Here is a 17,438-nt window from a genome sequence, read left to right as displayed (position 1 = left end):
ACTTTAAAGCATCCACAACAAACAAACCTCAACTTCACGTGGGTGACTCTGGATGGTGGCTTGTGGTGTTCCAAATGCTCTAAAATCCTCCGTAGGAAGTACCAAAACAGAAACACTAGGCTCTCCCACTCTCTCGCTTTTGTCTCCACACCTGAGTCTCCTCGCATGCGTCTCCATGCCGCCGTCTTCACACCTGTATCTTCATGTCTGCGTTCTTGGCTCAGAAGAAGAAGAAGGCATCCAGCACTAGACCTGAGCCTGATGTCATGCCTGGTATCACTTCCATCAAAAGGACCAAGGCATTTTGAATTATTATAATTTTTTTGTATTTATGATGTATTATTAGTTTGCACCCGTTTCTTGTCCCTCATACTATAATAGTAATATAGGGAAATTAATACTAATAATACTAGCTGCTAAGATCAAACTTATCTAACATATTGCACAGGTAAAAAATGTTTATTTAAATATATCATTGATCTAAACTGCATGTTAAATCCTTAATATAAAAAATATTAAAAATATATATAATATATATTATAATGACTTCAATATCAAATTTGAATTCTTACATTCTTGTACTGTTATGTCAATGATGTAAAAAAAGTCAATGTCACAGTTCCTAATGTCCCTTGACTCAGTCAAGTATATTGGTTGTGGTGTATATTGGTTGGTACTGCACTACATATTTTTATTGGTCCTGTATTTCAGATTTGTTGTATGCACTTGTGCTCCTCTCTTGTGCTGCATCGTGGTCCTGATGAAATGTTAGTTCAGTTCACTGTACACTTATAGCTGTAATAACAAAACAAAAAAACCTTGACTCTCTTGACAATTTATCTATCTACGTATTTATGTTCTGTTGATGAGGAATCAAATAACATTTTAAGCGGAACTACGTTTTGTGAAGCATTAGACTTGTTTTATTTTACAGTCCAGAGGTTCTGAGGAACAGTGGTTTGATGAGTACACTGTCAGTATTACTCTCCCCACTACCTCCTGCTGAGGAACACTCAAAAACACCCGCGATGTTGTGATTGTGAGTATGAAGCTCACACTGGAAAGACTACACTCTATTTGACCTGAAATTAGAATTAATTCTTAAATTATTCTTAAATTGTGGGTCATTGTATTATTAAGATTGTATTTGACTGTATTTGATTTTCAGATTAACTATTTGAAAGCTCTTTTCTCATATTCGTTTGCGGTGGGGGCTCCCTGTAAACAGTCTGAACCCAACGCTCCCGTGTCGTTTGATCACTTGCCAGATAAAATTGCCAGGTCATTTTGAGTTATGCATAGTAACGATGTTACAATTGTAAGAAATTGTTTGGTCGATTAAGACACAGACACGTAAAATGCTGCTAAGACACCCGATAGCCCGCATCACTCATTACAGCCTACCACAACTTGTAAGCTACTGACATCGACACTGTAGGCTACTTGCAAAATAGTGCGCCCTAAAGACTCGAGTGCGCATGACCGTAACTCATAAGTAAGCACCGCATACAAAGTAGGTTAGGCCTGCTGTTTTCCTCCAAGTCCGTATTTCAGTAACATTTCAAACACGGGCACAGAACTTCACGCCTTGACGCGTCGCTGGGTCGAGTTAAAGGAAGGCGAAATCTCAATCCAGCCGTTTTTGGAGCGCCGTTGATGAGAGTGCCGTCGGGGGGATCAGACGGCGCTTCCGCACGCGCCCGAGCAGGCCCGCTGCCCCACATTCCGCGTGAGTACGAGTGCGCTCGAGCCTGTCCACTTGTGCACGCGACGTTCCTTTTGCTGCGGCGCATTGCCGCTCGAGCGACTGTACGCCGTGAACGGGTCCAACCACGCGCGATGTGTGCCTGTGTGTTCGCAGTATTGCACTTTGCTAACGTAACTAGCAGAGATGCTCTGAACACAATTCCGTCACCGCATTTGCGTGACATGCCGTTAAAGAAACGGTGCGGGAGACCTTGACGAGAGAGAAAGTAAAACACTTCAAACTTAGTGGTTGCTGACTCTTTAAGGCGCTTTTGTGACAGACATGACATAGCTAGCGTTTTCCTACTTTATTAATAAGTAACCTGAAATACCCATTCATTTTCCGGTACACTGCTCGCTTTTGTAGTGGGATCACAGGTTTAGAATAAAAGATTATCCAACCTACGTCAGGATTGTAATGTTAGTTGTGTTTGCAATCGGAATGGTTGTTCCGTTTGCGCAGACCAGATCGTCTGGTGTTCGTCTAATTCAGAGAAACCAAGATTACGCCGGCAAAAGCTGGCTATGGAGGCAGAGATGTGCCAAAACTATTTGTAACCGTACGACATTATTAATAGTAATAATACATTAACGCCCTTGTCCGTGTCGCAATTTGTGGGGTTCAACAGCTTATACTGTATATATGCAAATATTACTGTTATTTCCTCTTACACTTTCATCAGGAAAAAATAATTTTGCGCTGTAAAACAAAATGATCGCCACCGTAGCCTTAACGAACATGATTAATCGAATAATCGAAGCTGTATGTACTGAAACATGTCAACATTGCAGTCTCTCCCTTCAGACATTACCAACTTCCTGACTAAACGGGAATATAAATGTAGGATGGTGTCACACTTTTATACAGTAGCACTGTTATGTCAAATTCAAGGAGCACCCCCCTAAGAACTAGGATGTCCTAAGACTTGTTTGATGTTTTGACTTTACTAACAAGCTATAATTATTGTAATAAGCAATATGGTGCTTCATTTTTAGGTCCAAAGCTCTATTAAAGAGTTTTTAAGGGAATTGTCACCAACTGAGTGAAATTCCCAGTTAGTCTCAATAGAGTGGAGTGGTCAAAATGGGCATTGATGTGTCAAGAGATCAGCAATGTACATCACAGGACATTAAGGGCCTTAACATAAAGAGAAAGACTTTGTAGTAAATATGTAACTTAATTGGCAGTCAGTGCAATATGAATTCACGGTTTTTTAATGAAGCCCATGGTAAGTTTTTGGATGTGTAATGCTTATGTATGTATGGTTATATGATCAGTGTCATGTTTAGTATGGGCTCTACTGTATACAGCACCTCAGTAGGCATATTGAGATTAAACCTGGATGGGGCCCAGTATGTTGCATCTGGCAGGGGTTTAATTGCCACTCTTGATAACTCCTGTTAGGACACACAGTGAGACCCAGTATATATATGAAAACGTAGATGTTTAAATCATAATAATCATAACAAAGAAAAAGAACTCATCTACACTACTGGAAATTAAAAACCCCATGTATGCATGTATGTGTGTGTGTGTGTGTGTGTGTGTGTGTGTGTGTGTGTGTGTGTGTGTGTGTGTGTGTGTGTGTATGTATGTATGTGTGTGTGCCTGTTTGTACTTTGCCCTTTAAAATGTAAATAAACGGAGTGACATTTATTAAACCATAAAGGTGGAGCTGTTGTTGTTCAGAGAAAATACCTTTCCAAGAAGGAAGCAATTAATCAGTGTTCTGATACTAGTTTTTATGGGCAGAACAGCTCTGGTATCACTCCACTTATGAGTTAGGACTGTACATACATATATAGAAGGATATATAGATAGACAGGCAGGCAGGCAGACAGACACACTCAGTGGCCAGTCTATAGGTAATAGGCTCCCATACCCTGTCTGACCAGCTCCAAGCCCTTATGTGCAACAGTGGAGTTGAACCAGATGCTTCACAACACAGAGCTGGTCTACTAAGTCTCATGGATGCACTGTTTACTTCCTCCCTCAATTGTCTCACTCAAACCATTTTTGAGAGTTTTCCACAAGGGGGCGATGTACATTAGCCCTGAAGTAGATATGACGCATGATTACAAGGGTGGAAACGGGTGGTGATAGTCTGATACTTCTTGTTCATCATTTAAAACCTTATTTTGACTTGAATAAATAAACAAAGTAAGTAGTCAGTTGGTTCGGTGAGACTATTTTCCACGTTACATTAATTTTCCAGCAGCACATCTTTCTGTGTTGCCTGAAAGGAAGCCGAAACCCATCTGTGATAATGAGTGCCTTATCTCTTATGCAGTTAAAGCTACATTATTAACTCTTGGTCTCACCCGTGGGTTCCCTTGTAAAAGTTCATATTGCCAGATCGAGATTCTTTGTGAAAACAGGTTAGTGCAGAATACAGCGATACATCCCTCATCTTTTTACTACAAGGGATCTCTCTCATGCCCCAGGGGAATATGGGTAGCACTGCTTCGTTGTGAGTGGCTGACCCTTCAGCTCTGACAACAGACAGGCTGATGTTAAAAATACACTGAAGGAAATAAACAGAAAACACATTAAGCTGATTATCCAGTTATCCAGAGGCATTCATACTTCATACCAGCTGTTTTGTTAAATCAGTTTTTGTGTGTGTGTGTGTGTGTGTGTGTGTGTGTGTGTATGTGTGTGTGTGTGTGTGGATGGATGTACATGTGTGTCTACAGGCTCTTGGCTGTTTCCTTTTCAGATGTCTTCCCGACGGTCCAAGTGTTTCTTCTGCAGGCAGACCCATGAAGCATCGTCATCATGAGCTCTATAGACAGGTATGTCCATAACACACAGGTATGTCCGTAACACACAGGTATGACAGTAGAACACAGGTATGACCATAACCATATTTTAGAAACTTGATTAAGTCTAGAGCGTTATGTCTGATCCTTGCTGAACCTTATAAAAACGTTGTGAAAATGTCTACAAGTATCAAGTTTTGTGTAATCAGAGTACCCAGTACTGTAACTAAATAAACACAACCTTGTCTTCTGTCCTTTTAGACATAGCATAATAGCCAATCTGCCAGAGAGCACACTCTGATTGGCTTGGACAGCTAGAGTGGGTGATACAACCTCTTTATCACAAGCAGTTGTTAAAAAAAATGTAAAATATGCAGCTCCATTTTCTCTTGGTTCAGGAAGTATGCATAATTCAATTAGGGTTACACAATTTAGAGAGTACTTTTTGTCATGTTCAGATAAAATGCAGACTCTTTTTAAACAGGGTTTAAAGTAAAATTACTTTTATTTTTACTTTTTTATATTTTACTGTTGTTAAAGGGAAACAATGTTTCATTATACAGTTCTTCTGTTCTTTAACACACAGACATTTTTCCTTGTGTACTTTAGTGTACTACTAAGACAAGCTTGCAAGTCCATTGAAGGAATTCCACAGATGGATATTTTCAGTAGATGCCTGTTCATAAAAGTGTAGCTGTGGATTTAAAGTCTGCCCATACACACACCCCACACTAATCGTATCCAGCAAATATGCATATGCTTGTAGACCCACAGAAATGCAGAATTCCAAGCCATTTGCTATTTTATATATATCTCTTACAAGTTTTCTCACACACACTCGCTCACTGTTTTTTGCACAAATAGGTTGTTCTGTTCCTGCTGTGAAATGCAGTCATTCCCCCTCTGCGTTACACACCCGTTCACCCTGCACACCTCTGCGTTACACACCCGTTCACCCTGCACACCTCTGCGTTACACACCCGTTCACCCTGCACACCTCTGGGCTGTACCTACACACTACCACAATTACGTACAACAACAGTTGACAGCAGTTGACAACCAAAGTACTCCACAATTTGATCACCATCAATATGTTGATTTGAACAAATAACAAAAATGAACTAAACACTACCAGGGACTTAAAGCTGCCCAGTAAGCTAAAGCGGAGTCTGTTTGGACCACAGGGACGATGGCAGCATTTTTGATGGGTTGATGGAAGAGGATGAAAGGGACAAGGCTAAGAGGTAAGACGAAAAGACCGATTGGTCCACCTCTCCACTTGGACCTCATGGGTCCAGTCAGGTTACGGCTGTGCTGTCCCGCTGCCGTTTCAGAGTTTCTCGGAATAAATCGGAGAAGAAGAGGAGAGACCAGTTCAATGTCCTCATCAAAGAGCTGGGCACTATGTTGCCAGGTAACACCAGAAAGTTGGACAAGTCGGCCATCTTGCAGAGAAGCATAGATTACCTCCATAAGTACAAAGGTGAAGACACAATATTATACACAATATACAAAGCAATGTTTCAAGAGCAGATTTCAATTAAACATAGAAATAACCTAAAACCTTTTTTTAAATGTAGTTTGGAACAAAACATTGTAGTACTAAATTTTGCCTGATATCATTCTTTACACACTCAGAGGTGGTGACCTCTAGGATCAGGTCCACTTGTCTTATAAACCTGTTCCAGCAAAAGCACTGCTTTGCATTTAGAGCTTTATATCTGTTCTTCTTGTGCTCTTATATTGTTGAATATCAGCTGATGTTTCTGGCTAGAGAACAAAACCCTGTCTTGATCCTGTGACAAGAGCTTGTGTTTGTGTGTTTGTGTGTGTGTGTGTGTGTGTGTGTGTGTGTGTGTGTGGGTGTGTGTGTGTGTGTGCGTGTGTGTGTGTGTGTGTGTGTGTGTGTGTGTGTGTGTTGAGAGCAGAGATTGCAGCACAGTCAGAGTCAAGCGAAATCAGACAGGACTGGAAACCCCCATTCCTTAGCAATGAAGAGTTCACACAGCTCATGCTGGAGGTGAGATTCTCAGCTGTGTGTGTGCGTGTGCGCGTGTGTGTGTGCATGCGCATTCGTGCAGGCTGTTTGTACTAATGACTAATGTGTGTGTAAACACAGACAGATGAATATTATCTCTTCACACACAATTTTCACCTACCCGACCTGACGTTTGTCGTCTAGGCACTGGACGGTTTCTTCCTTGTTATCCTGACGGACGGAAACATCATTTACGTCTCTGAAAGTGTCACATCTCTGCTGGGACACCTGCCTGTGAGTGTGTGTTTGAGGCAGTGGGGCTGTGTTTGTGAGATGATTGTGTGACGCAGTGGGGCTGTGTTTGTGAGATGAGTGTGTTTGAGGCAGTGGGGCTGTGTTTGTGAAATGAGTGTGTGACGCAATGGGGCTGTGTTTGTGAGATGAGTGTGTGACGCAGTGGGGCTGTGTTTGTGAGATGAGTGTGTGACGCAGTGGGGCTGTGTTTGTGAGATGAGTGTGTTTGAGGCAGTGGGCCTGTGTTTGTGAGATGTGTGTGTTTGGGACAGTGGGGCTGTGCTTGTGAGATGAGTGTGTTTGAGGCAGTGGGGCTGTGTTTGTGAGATGTGTGTGTTTGGGGCAGTGGGGCTGTGTTTGTGAGATGTGTGTGTTTGGGACAGTGGGGCTGTGTTTGTGAGATGTGTGTGTTTGGGGCAGTGGGGCTGTGTTTGTGAGATGTGTGTGTTTGGGGCAGTGGGGCTGTGTTTGTGAGATGTGTGTGTTTGGGACAGTGGGGCTGTGTTTGTGAGATGAGTGTGTGAGACAGTGGGGCTGTGTTTGTGAGATGTGTGTGTTTGGGGCAGTGGGGCTGTGTTTGTGAGATGAGTGTGTGACGCAGTGGGGATGTGTTTGTGAGATGTGTGTGTTTGGGGCAGTGGGGCTGTGTTTGTGAGATGAGTGTGTTTGGGGCAGTGGGGCTGTGTTTGTGAGATGTGTGTGTTTGGGGCAGTGGGACTGTGTTTGTGAGATGTGTGTGTTTGGGGCAGTGGGACTGTGTTTGTGAGATGTGTGTGTTTGGGGCAGTGGGGCTGTGTTTGTGAGATGAGTGTGTTTGAGGCAGTGGGGCTGTGTTTGTGAGATGTGTGTGTTTGGGGCAGTGGGGCTGTGTTTGTGAGATGTGTGTGTTTGGGACAGTGGGGCTGTGTTTGTGAGATGTGTGTGTTTGGGGCAGTGGGGCTGTGTTTGTGAGATGTGTGTGTTTGGGGCAGTGGGGCTGTGTTTGTGAGATGTGTGTGTTTGAGGCAGTGGGGCTGTGTTTGTGAGATGAGTGTGTTTGGGGCAGTGGGGCTGTGTTTGTGAGATGAGTGTGTGTGACACAGTGGGGCTGTGTTTGTGAGATGTGTGTGTTTGGGACAGTGGGGATGTGTTTATGAGATGTGTGTGTTTGGGGCAGTGGGGCTGTGTTTGTGAGATGAGTTTGAGTTTTGAGTTTTATGCAGTTTTGCATGTGCAAAGTATTAAAGAGACCTAGTCACAACTCATATGCTCAACATCGATCTTAAGATTTCAATTGCAAAACAAAACGCTGATTTGTTGGTCAGAAATGTTTTGAATACTGCCTGATGCTGTGTTGTAGTCAGATTTGGTGGACCAGAACCTGTTGAACTTCCTCCCTGTTGGAGAGCATGCGGATGTGTACAAAGCTCTGTCTTCACACCCAGAAGGCGAGAACCTCAGTCCTGAATACCTCAAGAGTGAGTGGTGGTAACATTTGTTTTGAACGAGGGGAATAAACTTCTTAGAGCAGATCCACTCTAGATGTGATTTTTGGAAATTAACTGTAAACCCCCCTCATAATTTGGTCAATGCATCAAAGCATATCCCAGCATCACACTGATCAAATAGAAGTACTCTAATTTAATTTTGAGTCCTCACACTCCTGCGCAGTGCTGGTTGTTACAATATGATGCCTGAACGTGAATGTTCACGCCATTCTCTGGTGATGTTTCCAGCTAAGAGTCAGTCTGAGTTTTGCTGTCACCTGCTCAGAGGTTCTATGGATCCCAAGGAGCCACTCGTATACGAATACGTCAAGTTCATAGGCAACTTCAAGTCGCTTAGCAACAGTGAGTGTGTGATTGTTGAGTGTTTCAGCAAAGTTGCCAAGTAAACAATGAATAATTACCAGGCACCATGTGGTCTTTGTGGTCTCTTATTGTGAATTCTCACTCTCTCTCTCTCTCTCAGCAACTTTTTCTCTCTCCTCTCTTGTCGGTTGTCTTGTTCAGTGCCTCGTACGACCCGGAATGGTCTGGAAGGAGTGCTTCAGCGCTCCCTACGTCCAGCCTTTGATGACCACGTCTGTTTCGTAGCCACCGTGCGGTTAGCCAAGCCACAGTTCATCAAAGCAAGTCATTCCATAAAATCTTGTCCATGTCGGTGCTTCATTGTCGGTGGCTCGGCAAAATCAAGCCGATTGTGCACAGTTGGCCGTGTTCTGCTGTTCTTGCAGTCGATCCGAAAATGAACGGCATTTGGGTTTCGCCCACTTTTGATAGCATGTTTCTATGGTAACTGTTGGGAGGGCGGTTGAACGTATCCACACATATATCCACTAATGTGACACGTAGAAATAGCTCTACTGAAGGTCGGCTATTGACTCCTGTCAGGATTTGTTGTAATCCTTATTGATTATCTCTGCAGTGCAAACACGTTTCTTTCTTTTGAGTATTGATTGATTGACTGTTTGCCTAAAAAACGTCCTCAGAACACGTATGTTTCTCTTGTGTTTATTAACAACTGGTTGGCTGAATGAGATGTCTACAGCAGATCCCTATGTGTTTACCGATGTGTTGATTACTAATTGTAGGAGATGTGTACAGTGGAGGAACCTAATGAAGAGTTTACCTCCCGCCACAGTCTGGAGTGGAAATTCCTCCTGTTAGACCACAGGTAACGGTCTCTCTTCAATCTCTGTCACAGGGGCTCATGCAAATGTTGTGCTTGAGGATTTGACTCTAATGTAACTGTTACCCTCAGGCTGAAACTCCCTGTGTCAGATTTCAGTTATGGAGTTATGGAGCTGATGTTGTCTGTGTTGTCTGTCTTGCAGAGCTCCGCCCATCATCGGCTATTTACCCTTTGAGGTGCTGGGAACGTCTGGCTATGACTACTATCACGTGGATGACCTGGAGTCATTGGCCAAATGCCACGAGCAATGTGAGTAGTACCACAAAAACAATAGGTATTCTTCATTAATCGTGTGTGCAATTGTCACATTGTATGTGTGTAAAAAAAAAAAAAAGTGTATATATATATATATATATATATATATATATATATATATATATATATATATATATATATTTAAAATGACTCTTCAGTGGCATTTTGGTAGATTCTCTCATCCAGAACACCTTATTTATTTATTGACTTATTTATCAGTTGGCAAGTGTGATTGTGCTCCATGGGAATCGATCCCATGACCTTCAAGTCATTTCCCTGTGTGTTTGACAGTGATGCAGTATGGGAAGGGGAAGTCGTGCTACTATCGCTTCCTAACCAAAGGCCAGCAGTGGATCTGGCTGCAGACGCACTACTACATCACCTACCACCAGTGGAACTCGCGGCCCGAGTTCATCGTCTGCACGCACACTGTGGTCAGGTGGGTTCTCCCGGGCTGTCGGAGAACACGTGATGTGCAGAATTCCACGCGACAATCATTTTGTTCGCATGAACCGTGACTGTGAATATCAAGTGAATGTGTGATGTTTACACTTGGCATCGTTGGTACCATCGTAGTGTGTGATACAACTGACTTACTGACATACAACTGACGTTGTATGTCTGTGTGACTGTGCGATTGGCTTTCGTCTTTCAAAACATTTCATAGCACTCCCAGTGTTTTCTTTCTTGCTTTCTTGCCACTCTAGTTATGCGGAGGTACGGGCAGAGCAGAGGAGAGACATGGGCATCGAAGAGTCTCCCGCTAGGTCTGGAGCAGATAAGGTAAAAGATGAGAGATGCCACCAGTAACCCACCCAGCTGACTACAGCCAATAACCAGATCAGTTGCTGCCAAATATGCCGAGTAGTTGGTGACATTGATGCTTGTGTTTTCTGGCATGTAGCAAAGCATCATCGCTTACTGGAGAATGAACAAGAGCGCAGTGATAAGGCCTTCATGAGCAAAAACACTTCACTCTTAACTTAAGTTTGTGAACTGCAAACCTTGACTGGCTTGGGAGCACATCAGTCATGCCAAAGTATCTGAAGGGACTGGTTCTGAAGAGAGAGGTTCTGAGATGTTCTGAAGAGGCTGGTTCTGTATATGATCAATACTTGTCTCTGTAAATGACTAAACTGGCTAGCTAATTCCAACTAGAGATGTTCACATTACGGGCATTATGATTACGGGCATTCATGCTGTTGAATATATTGAAGAACTTTGTGAGAATGGAGATAGCAATGTTGATAAACATGAAAATATTCAATGAATGGAGATAAACTTTATGGTATTCCTATGGGAACGATAAGATAATGTCTTAATGTCTTAATGCCAATAGTGGTGTGAGTGCAGTCTTCCACATGGTTTACTCCAAACTAGCTTCAGCTTCTGTACTGAGGAGCGTTTTTTTCCATTGTACCATAGATAAAGTAAAGCTTTAAATTGACAGTCTTAAACATTTGTGGTGATTGGAGCACATGTCACTGCCAAGGACCGAAGCTTATAAAATAAAAAACTGAAGTAAAATCTATAACTCCTGACTATGGGTGTGTGTCCATGTGGGTGGAGTTCAAATGAATTCAAATGATTTATGGGTTTGTTTGCTCTAATTCGAACCTTTGGGATGACTGACATCCCTAATTACTATATAGCCTATATATAGCCTGATCAACTACCATAATATCATAATAGTCATCAGTTGCAGCCCTAGTTGAGAGCAGTAGATAAATCACTGATTTAGTGCTGCAGTGCTGTGACATATAGGACAGAATTATGTTTCTGTAGTTTTGTCACACGCGTGAAGTAAAATCTTCCGTCTTTGTGCTTCTGTGTCTAGCAGTGCCAGGACTCTGGTTCAGAGTCACAGATGAATACCTCCAGCCTGAAGGAGGTGCTGGAACGTTTTGACCACAGCCGCTCCCCCTCCACGTCCTCCCGGAGCTCCCGCAGGTCCTCCCACACGGCTGTCTCTGACACCACATGTACCTGTGAGCTCCATTTTTCTATGGAATAGGGTCTTTATCATGTATAAAATACATGTTTTAATATAACAACGTAATACACTACTGCTCCAGGATTTGCCCTGGTGCATAGTATCTGGTGCCATGCTGCAATGGTTTCAGATTTATCACTCATCTTTTGATAAGTAAACCACAGAGCTGTTATTATTAACAATCTAATATTTCTGCTGTTCTCTGACTGAGAAGAAAATTGAATAATAAACACAACTGAGCTCTCTTACATGAGTTTGAGAGAGACCAAAAATGGAACAGACTTTTGTGCATAAAGTATTCGCTGAACTGTTTTCATGATATACAGTATATACAGTAAATGACTAGTTTAGGTTATGGCTAGTCTTGCCCATTGGACAGCATATGAATCATAGCTGTGGACTGTATTTGGGCTGTGAGGTTGACTCCCTGGTGATTGCTGGCACCTCGTTAGAGGTAAATTTGAACCATGTTTCAATGACACACCACTGCGTCCTGTGTTTCTCAGCCACACCCTCAAAGCTGCAGATGGAGGTGAACCCTCCTCCTGCTCCTCCTCTTCCTCCTCCTGCTCCTCCTCTTCCTCCTCCTGCTCCTCCCCTTCGGGCTGGTGCGGCTGAGGTGTCATCACAGCGATGCACGCTGGCCAGTGGACAGGTGAGTACCGGTTCCAGTTGGTACCTTCGCCACGTTTTTCCACTCCCAGGTTTATGCTGTTTTTGCGTGAGATGCGACGTGACTTGATTAGCGATGACGTGGTTAACGCACTGAACATGGAGCTCCTGTGGTTGTTCAGCTCTTCCTTATCATCTGGCTTGTAGTGGTAGTCTGGGCTTTTTCTTTGTTAATGGGCTTTTTTTGTTTGATCTCCAAACAGTCCGTCAGCTCCCAGAATGCAACACAGAGCACGTCTCCTGCTCAGGGCAACCAGCAACAGCAGCAACAGACTAACGCACAGGTAAGAAGCTGTCCACCTGACTGAGAGTCTAATGCATGCTACCGTGGAATTTCCAAAGCACACTACCTCTAGACTTACTGTTTTGTGTGTGTGCCTGTGTGTCCATGTGCGACAGTATTCTGCTCAGTTAAACGCCATGCAGCACCTGAAGGACCAGTTGGAGCAGAGGACACGCATGATCGAGGCCAACATTAAGAAGCAGCAGGAGGAGCTGAGACAGATACATGAGCAACTGCAGCGGGTGCAGGGCCAGGGCTTTCAGGTAGCTCCACTCCACACCGTACATCCCCTACTCACAGTTCCAATAGGGGCTGAACTCCTAATAGGGCTCGTCTATGTAAGGCCGGTCTAGGCAGAAGGGAATTGAGTGATTTTAATGGGAATAACAGGTTTTCTGTTGTAGTTATGGTAATGGATTTAGATTTTTTTTTCCACAGATGTTTCTACAGCAAGCAGGGGGAGGGGTCAGTATGCCACTTTCTTCGGTGGGTGGTGCTTCAGTCCTAGCTGTTGGGACACAAAGTGGAGTTGTAGCCATTCAGGGGCAGAGTATCACAAGCACCGCCCACAGTGGAACTCAGCATGCCCGCCCACTGCAGCAAGCTCCACCCTCTCAGCAGAATCAACAAGTCTCCGCCCTCACACAGGTTAGACATTCCCACACTGGCTTCTCTCCAAACACAAACAGCATTGTGATTGGCTGATGGACAAGGAACTGAGATTATGAATAAAGAGTCCCCTAAAGGCCATGATATGCCGAAAATATTTTGACGAGAATGTTGATTAAAAGATAGCATCAAAAAGCAGCCTAGGAAGAAAACACTATCAATGAAAGTCAGTAAAGGCCCAACAGCCATTCCTTAACCCTCAACACACAAGTGCTTTTACTGTCCTCTTTTGACATTTGCAAAATTGCTGTTCAGAGAAGCCATTAAAAATTACATCATAATATTTGCCTCCCATTGTTGCCCTTGATATGACATTATTATGTTGATGGTACTGAGATGAATCAGCATTTCTGAGACTGCTTAGAATGACGTCATTTCTGTCTTTTCTAAGCTTACACTCTCTTCCCTCCCCCCCTCTCTGCATTAGCGGGGCCCGGTGTATAACACCATGATGATTAGTCAGCCTGCCAATGCCAGTATGGTGCAAATACCCAGCACTCTGGCACAGAACGTCAGTCAAGGAGCTACCATCAACAGGTGCATGCAAACCAACATGTACATGGTTTCTTTATACATATCTTCGGTACTTTTTCAGTACTTCAGTGTAGCAAACAATTTGATTCTGTAAAATTTCGATGCCTTCAATACTGAACATAGCCTGGGGAACTGAATCAGGAACTGAATTTGGATAAGCAAATGAAATTGCGCATTATGAATCAAATGGGCAACACGTACAAGTTGGCTAACCCAGAAATAAAAGACGTTCTCCCGCATCCACGACGAATGAAACACGGGCTCAAGGAGTCAAGTGTGGGCATGTTTAGTTTGCATCACTGATGAAGACGGCCAGCCAACAAATACGACAAAACCAGCATGCCAAAGGTCTTCTACTCTCCACTACAAAGCAGGCAGCACCAGTCACTTGGCTAAGTATTTGGCCAAGAAATACCTTGAGCTCTCCATAGAGCTGAAAAGATGGGTTAGCAAAGTTTAAATGGTACGATGGAGAGATTTTTTAAACGATTAGTGAAATGTTCAGTTGAGATTTTAACTGCATGTAGCTTACTTTTATTGATCCATTTTGTGTGGTCTAAGATAAAATGTTAAAATATTGGTGTTTAAAATAGAGCCTTGGGTAAATATTTCAGATTATGAATGTTCATCTTAATCTTTTATTTTTCTTACTCAAAATTCAACTTAACCCTGTCAGGGTACCAGTACATCTGTGCTATACAAAACATGACACAATCTCCAAAGAAGCAACAGCTACAGAGCAGTCTGGCAGAACACACTGGCTTTTCACTAAAGAACCTTAAATGGGCGTAGAATGTGCATTAATGTCATTGTAATTACAGAAGAAGAAAACGTGAAATATTTAATTTATGATCGGTTCTTTTTTTTTCTTGCTTCATTTCGCATGACTTTTTGAAAAATCTTTTCAAAATCAAACTTTTGCAGTCAGATTTTTCGGTGTTCAATCCAGAAAAAAAGTACACTCAGACAATGTAAAGGCCTTTATATTTTTGTGGGGTTTTTATCATAAAATATTGTTTTGCCGTGATAACTACGCATGTTATCGGTATTAACGTTTCCAGAGAGAACGGTATCTGTCTCTCTCTCTCTAGTTTCATTCTCAAACAGCTCTGCTCTTTCTCAGGTTTGCCACAGGGCAACAGCTGCTGACGAAGCTGGTGACGGCACCCATGGCGTGCGGCGCTGTGATGGTGCCCAGCACCATGCTCATGGGTCAGGTGGTGACCACCTTCAGCCCTCTGGCGCCACAGCAGGTCCCGCCACAGACCGTGTCCCTGCAGGCCGCCGTCCAGCCCGACTCGCAAAAGCAGCCGGCCGCAGTGCAGCCGGCCCAGCAGCAGGGGGCACCGCAGCAGCAGCCGTTTCTACAGGTAATGCCGTTTAGCAGAAAACGGGACACGAAAGCACAGTAGTGTCGGCAGGCAGAGTTCCGGCTGAGCTGCTGTGAACCTTTTGTGTGTAAGATAAAGTGTCCAGTGTAAGATAAAGTAAAATGTGTATTTTTTGTGAACTTCGTTTTACCACTGAGTGACAACAGAGAGTTTCATGTCTTGAAATAGTGCTACATGTTGAATTCATTGGAGCGAGACATTGGAGCATTTGTCATTTTTTTCGGGGAAACTGTTAGAACGTCAAAAAAACTTTGTCTCCTTGCTTCTGTCAGGGCACACACATTCTCCATGGCAACCAGTCCACCCAGCTAATTTTACAGGCGGTCCCCATCCAACAACAGAGTGCCCTCACCACAACACAACAGCAGCAACGTCAGCGTCAACAAACACCACAACAGCAACCTCTTAAGCCTCAGACTCACAAGCAGCAAAAAGCTCTTGCCTGTCATCGGACTGACAGCTCTAGTGCCCAATCCCAGTGACGCACAAGAGCGCAGTAGCCAGTGGTGCTTTTTTAAATCATAAAAGTGTTAATTTGAAGATAATTGGCGGGCTCTGGAAATGAGAATCTTTCTTCCATAGCGACTTCTATAGTTGGGTAACAGAAGCTTCTGAAACGAGGGACCCATCGCTATAGCAACAGTGCGGAACATGACACCACCAGATGGTCAGCATTGAAACCACACAGATCTACAATCACTTCGCCACGACGACAGGTGGACACTGCACGGCCTTGACACCTAATTTTCCCACCTTGTTATTTTATTTTTTTTCTTTGTATTTACCTAATCAACAGGAATCAGGATCTGCGCTGGAAAGGATCGTCCAGAACTCACGCTTTACGACCTGCACTTTGTGACCTGTGTATCACGCCATGTAGATTTCCAGGAGTGAAAGGATTTAAGCAGCTTTTATATCCTCTAGTGTAATGTAGTGTTTTGTATTCTTCTGCTGATTCAAATATATATATATATATATATATATATATATATATATATATATATATATATATATATATATATATATATATATATATATATATATATATATATAGGTCTGTTAGGCTTGAGCCAGTAAAAAAAAAAAAGCTTGCAGATTTAATTTACTGTATCTTAATTATTTTCTTTTGAAACATTTTATATAGAAGGGTACAGTGTTACCTGAACGATGTACTTTGATCTAATTTGATTTAATGATCTTTGAAGTGCCAACAGTCAGTTTTATATAGACCTCCCTTAAACAAACTATTTTAAAAAGTCCATTGGGAATCCGTTCCTCTCCACACAGTGTATATATGTTTTTAAATGGTGTCCTCTTAAAATTGTCTTCCTCTTTTGCTCATGTGTTTATGCAGACCGAATTGGGACTCATAATAGCGATTTTATTGCATGTGTGTATTGTTTGCGTGTGTCGATGAAGACTGAGCAAGTGCGTTCATGTTTTTGTGGATGTAAGAAAAAGATGGTTTGTGTGCACATGCAGACATTTTGTCTACATACGGTTTGCAAATGTATGTATTTTTCAGATATGAATAAGAAATCCAACAAACATGGATACTTTAAAACTTGAAACAGTAGAAACCCTGTTTAGAAAATACTGACTGCTTCAGTGTTCCACACGTTATTGGTTGTGGAGATTATGCAAGCCATGCTCACCATGTTGGGAAGGAGGGAGGGGCTGTGTGTGGAAAACTGTAATACTTCACTTCTGCTTTTATTTGGTCGTCTTCAGAAGCTGTAAATCTGGTTGTTTGTTGATCTGAATCTCCAAATAATATATAGGTTAGTGTCAGCTGTTGAAAATGCTATGGTTTTCAGTCACATGCTATTTCATCTAATTTCAGGTTGTTCATGTCTTCGTGTGTGTGTGTGTGTGTGTGTGTGTGTGTGTGTGTGTGTGGCTGGACGGTGGGTCCAGTTTTCTTCACAAAGTGCGTGACTGCAGTAAATACAACTTTGTTCTCTTCCCTTATTGCTGAAGAGCCAATGTTTGTCAACCAATCAGTTCTTGCGTTGCAGTAATTTAACACTCTAGAGAGCTCCCCACTGGCTTCGTAGCTGTATACCTCAGAAATCCATAGTATTGAAAATTTTCTATAAGGAAAAAAAGTGACTATTTTCATATGGTAAAGGATTTTAAATGCGAATCTGTGTATAGACCGTTAACACTGTTGTGAAATTGTATGCA

At 42.7% G+C, this 17,438-nt stretch overlaps 1 protein-coding gene across 3 annotated transcripts; it reads left to right on the top strand.

The window, feature by feature from the left end:
• Positions 1-1,468: 1,468 nt before the first annotated feature.
• Positions 1,469-16,221, top strand: clockb (clock circadian regulator b). Of its 3 annotated transcripts, none has more exons than XM_076990765.1 (21): positions 1,469-1,729; positions 4,444-4,542; positions 5,694-5,753; positions 5,844-5,992; positions 6,438-6,529; positions 6,692-6,781; positions 8,121-8,238; positions 8,497-8,610; positions 8,773-8,891; positions 9,354-9,436; positions 9,597-9,703; positions 10,001-10,148; positions 10,417-10,492; positions 11,550-11,697; positions 12,209-12,357; positions 12,578-12,658; positions 12,774-12,920; positions 13,096-13,305; positions 13,754-13,863; positions 14,984-15,230; positions 15,524-16,221. In XM_076990765.1, the coding sequence occupies exons 2-21, from the start codon at positions 4,526-4,528 to the stop codon at positions 15,731-15,733; spliced, it is 2,475 nt and encodes an 824-aa protein (XP_076846880.1). In that variant the 5' UTR covers positions 1,469-1,729; positions 4,444-4,525; the 3' UTR covers positions 15,734-16,221. The 3 variants fall into 3 exon arrangements, with proteins under 3 accessions (XP_076846880.1, XP_076846879.1, XP_076846878.1); XM_076990764.1 differs by having other exon boundaries at positions 4,467-4,542; positions 11,547-11,697; positions 15,524-16,220; XM_076990763.1 differs by having other exon boundaries at positions 11,547-11,697; positions 15,524-16,220.
• Positions 16,222-17,438: the final 1,217 nt, after the last annotated feature.

Source organism: Brachyhypopomus gauderio, unplaced genomic scaffold (genome assembly GCF_052324685.1).
Source record: "Brachyhypopomus gauderio isolate BG-103 unplaced genomic scaffold, BGAUD_0.2 sc77, whole genome shotgun sequence".
NCBI lineage: Eukaryota > Metazoa > Chordata > Actinopteri > Gymnotiformes > Hypopomidae > Brachyhypopomus > Brachyhypopomus gauderio.
This window is presented reverse-complemented; position numbering and strand designations above follow the sequence as displayed.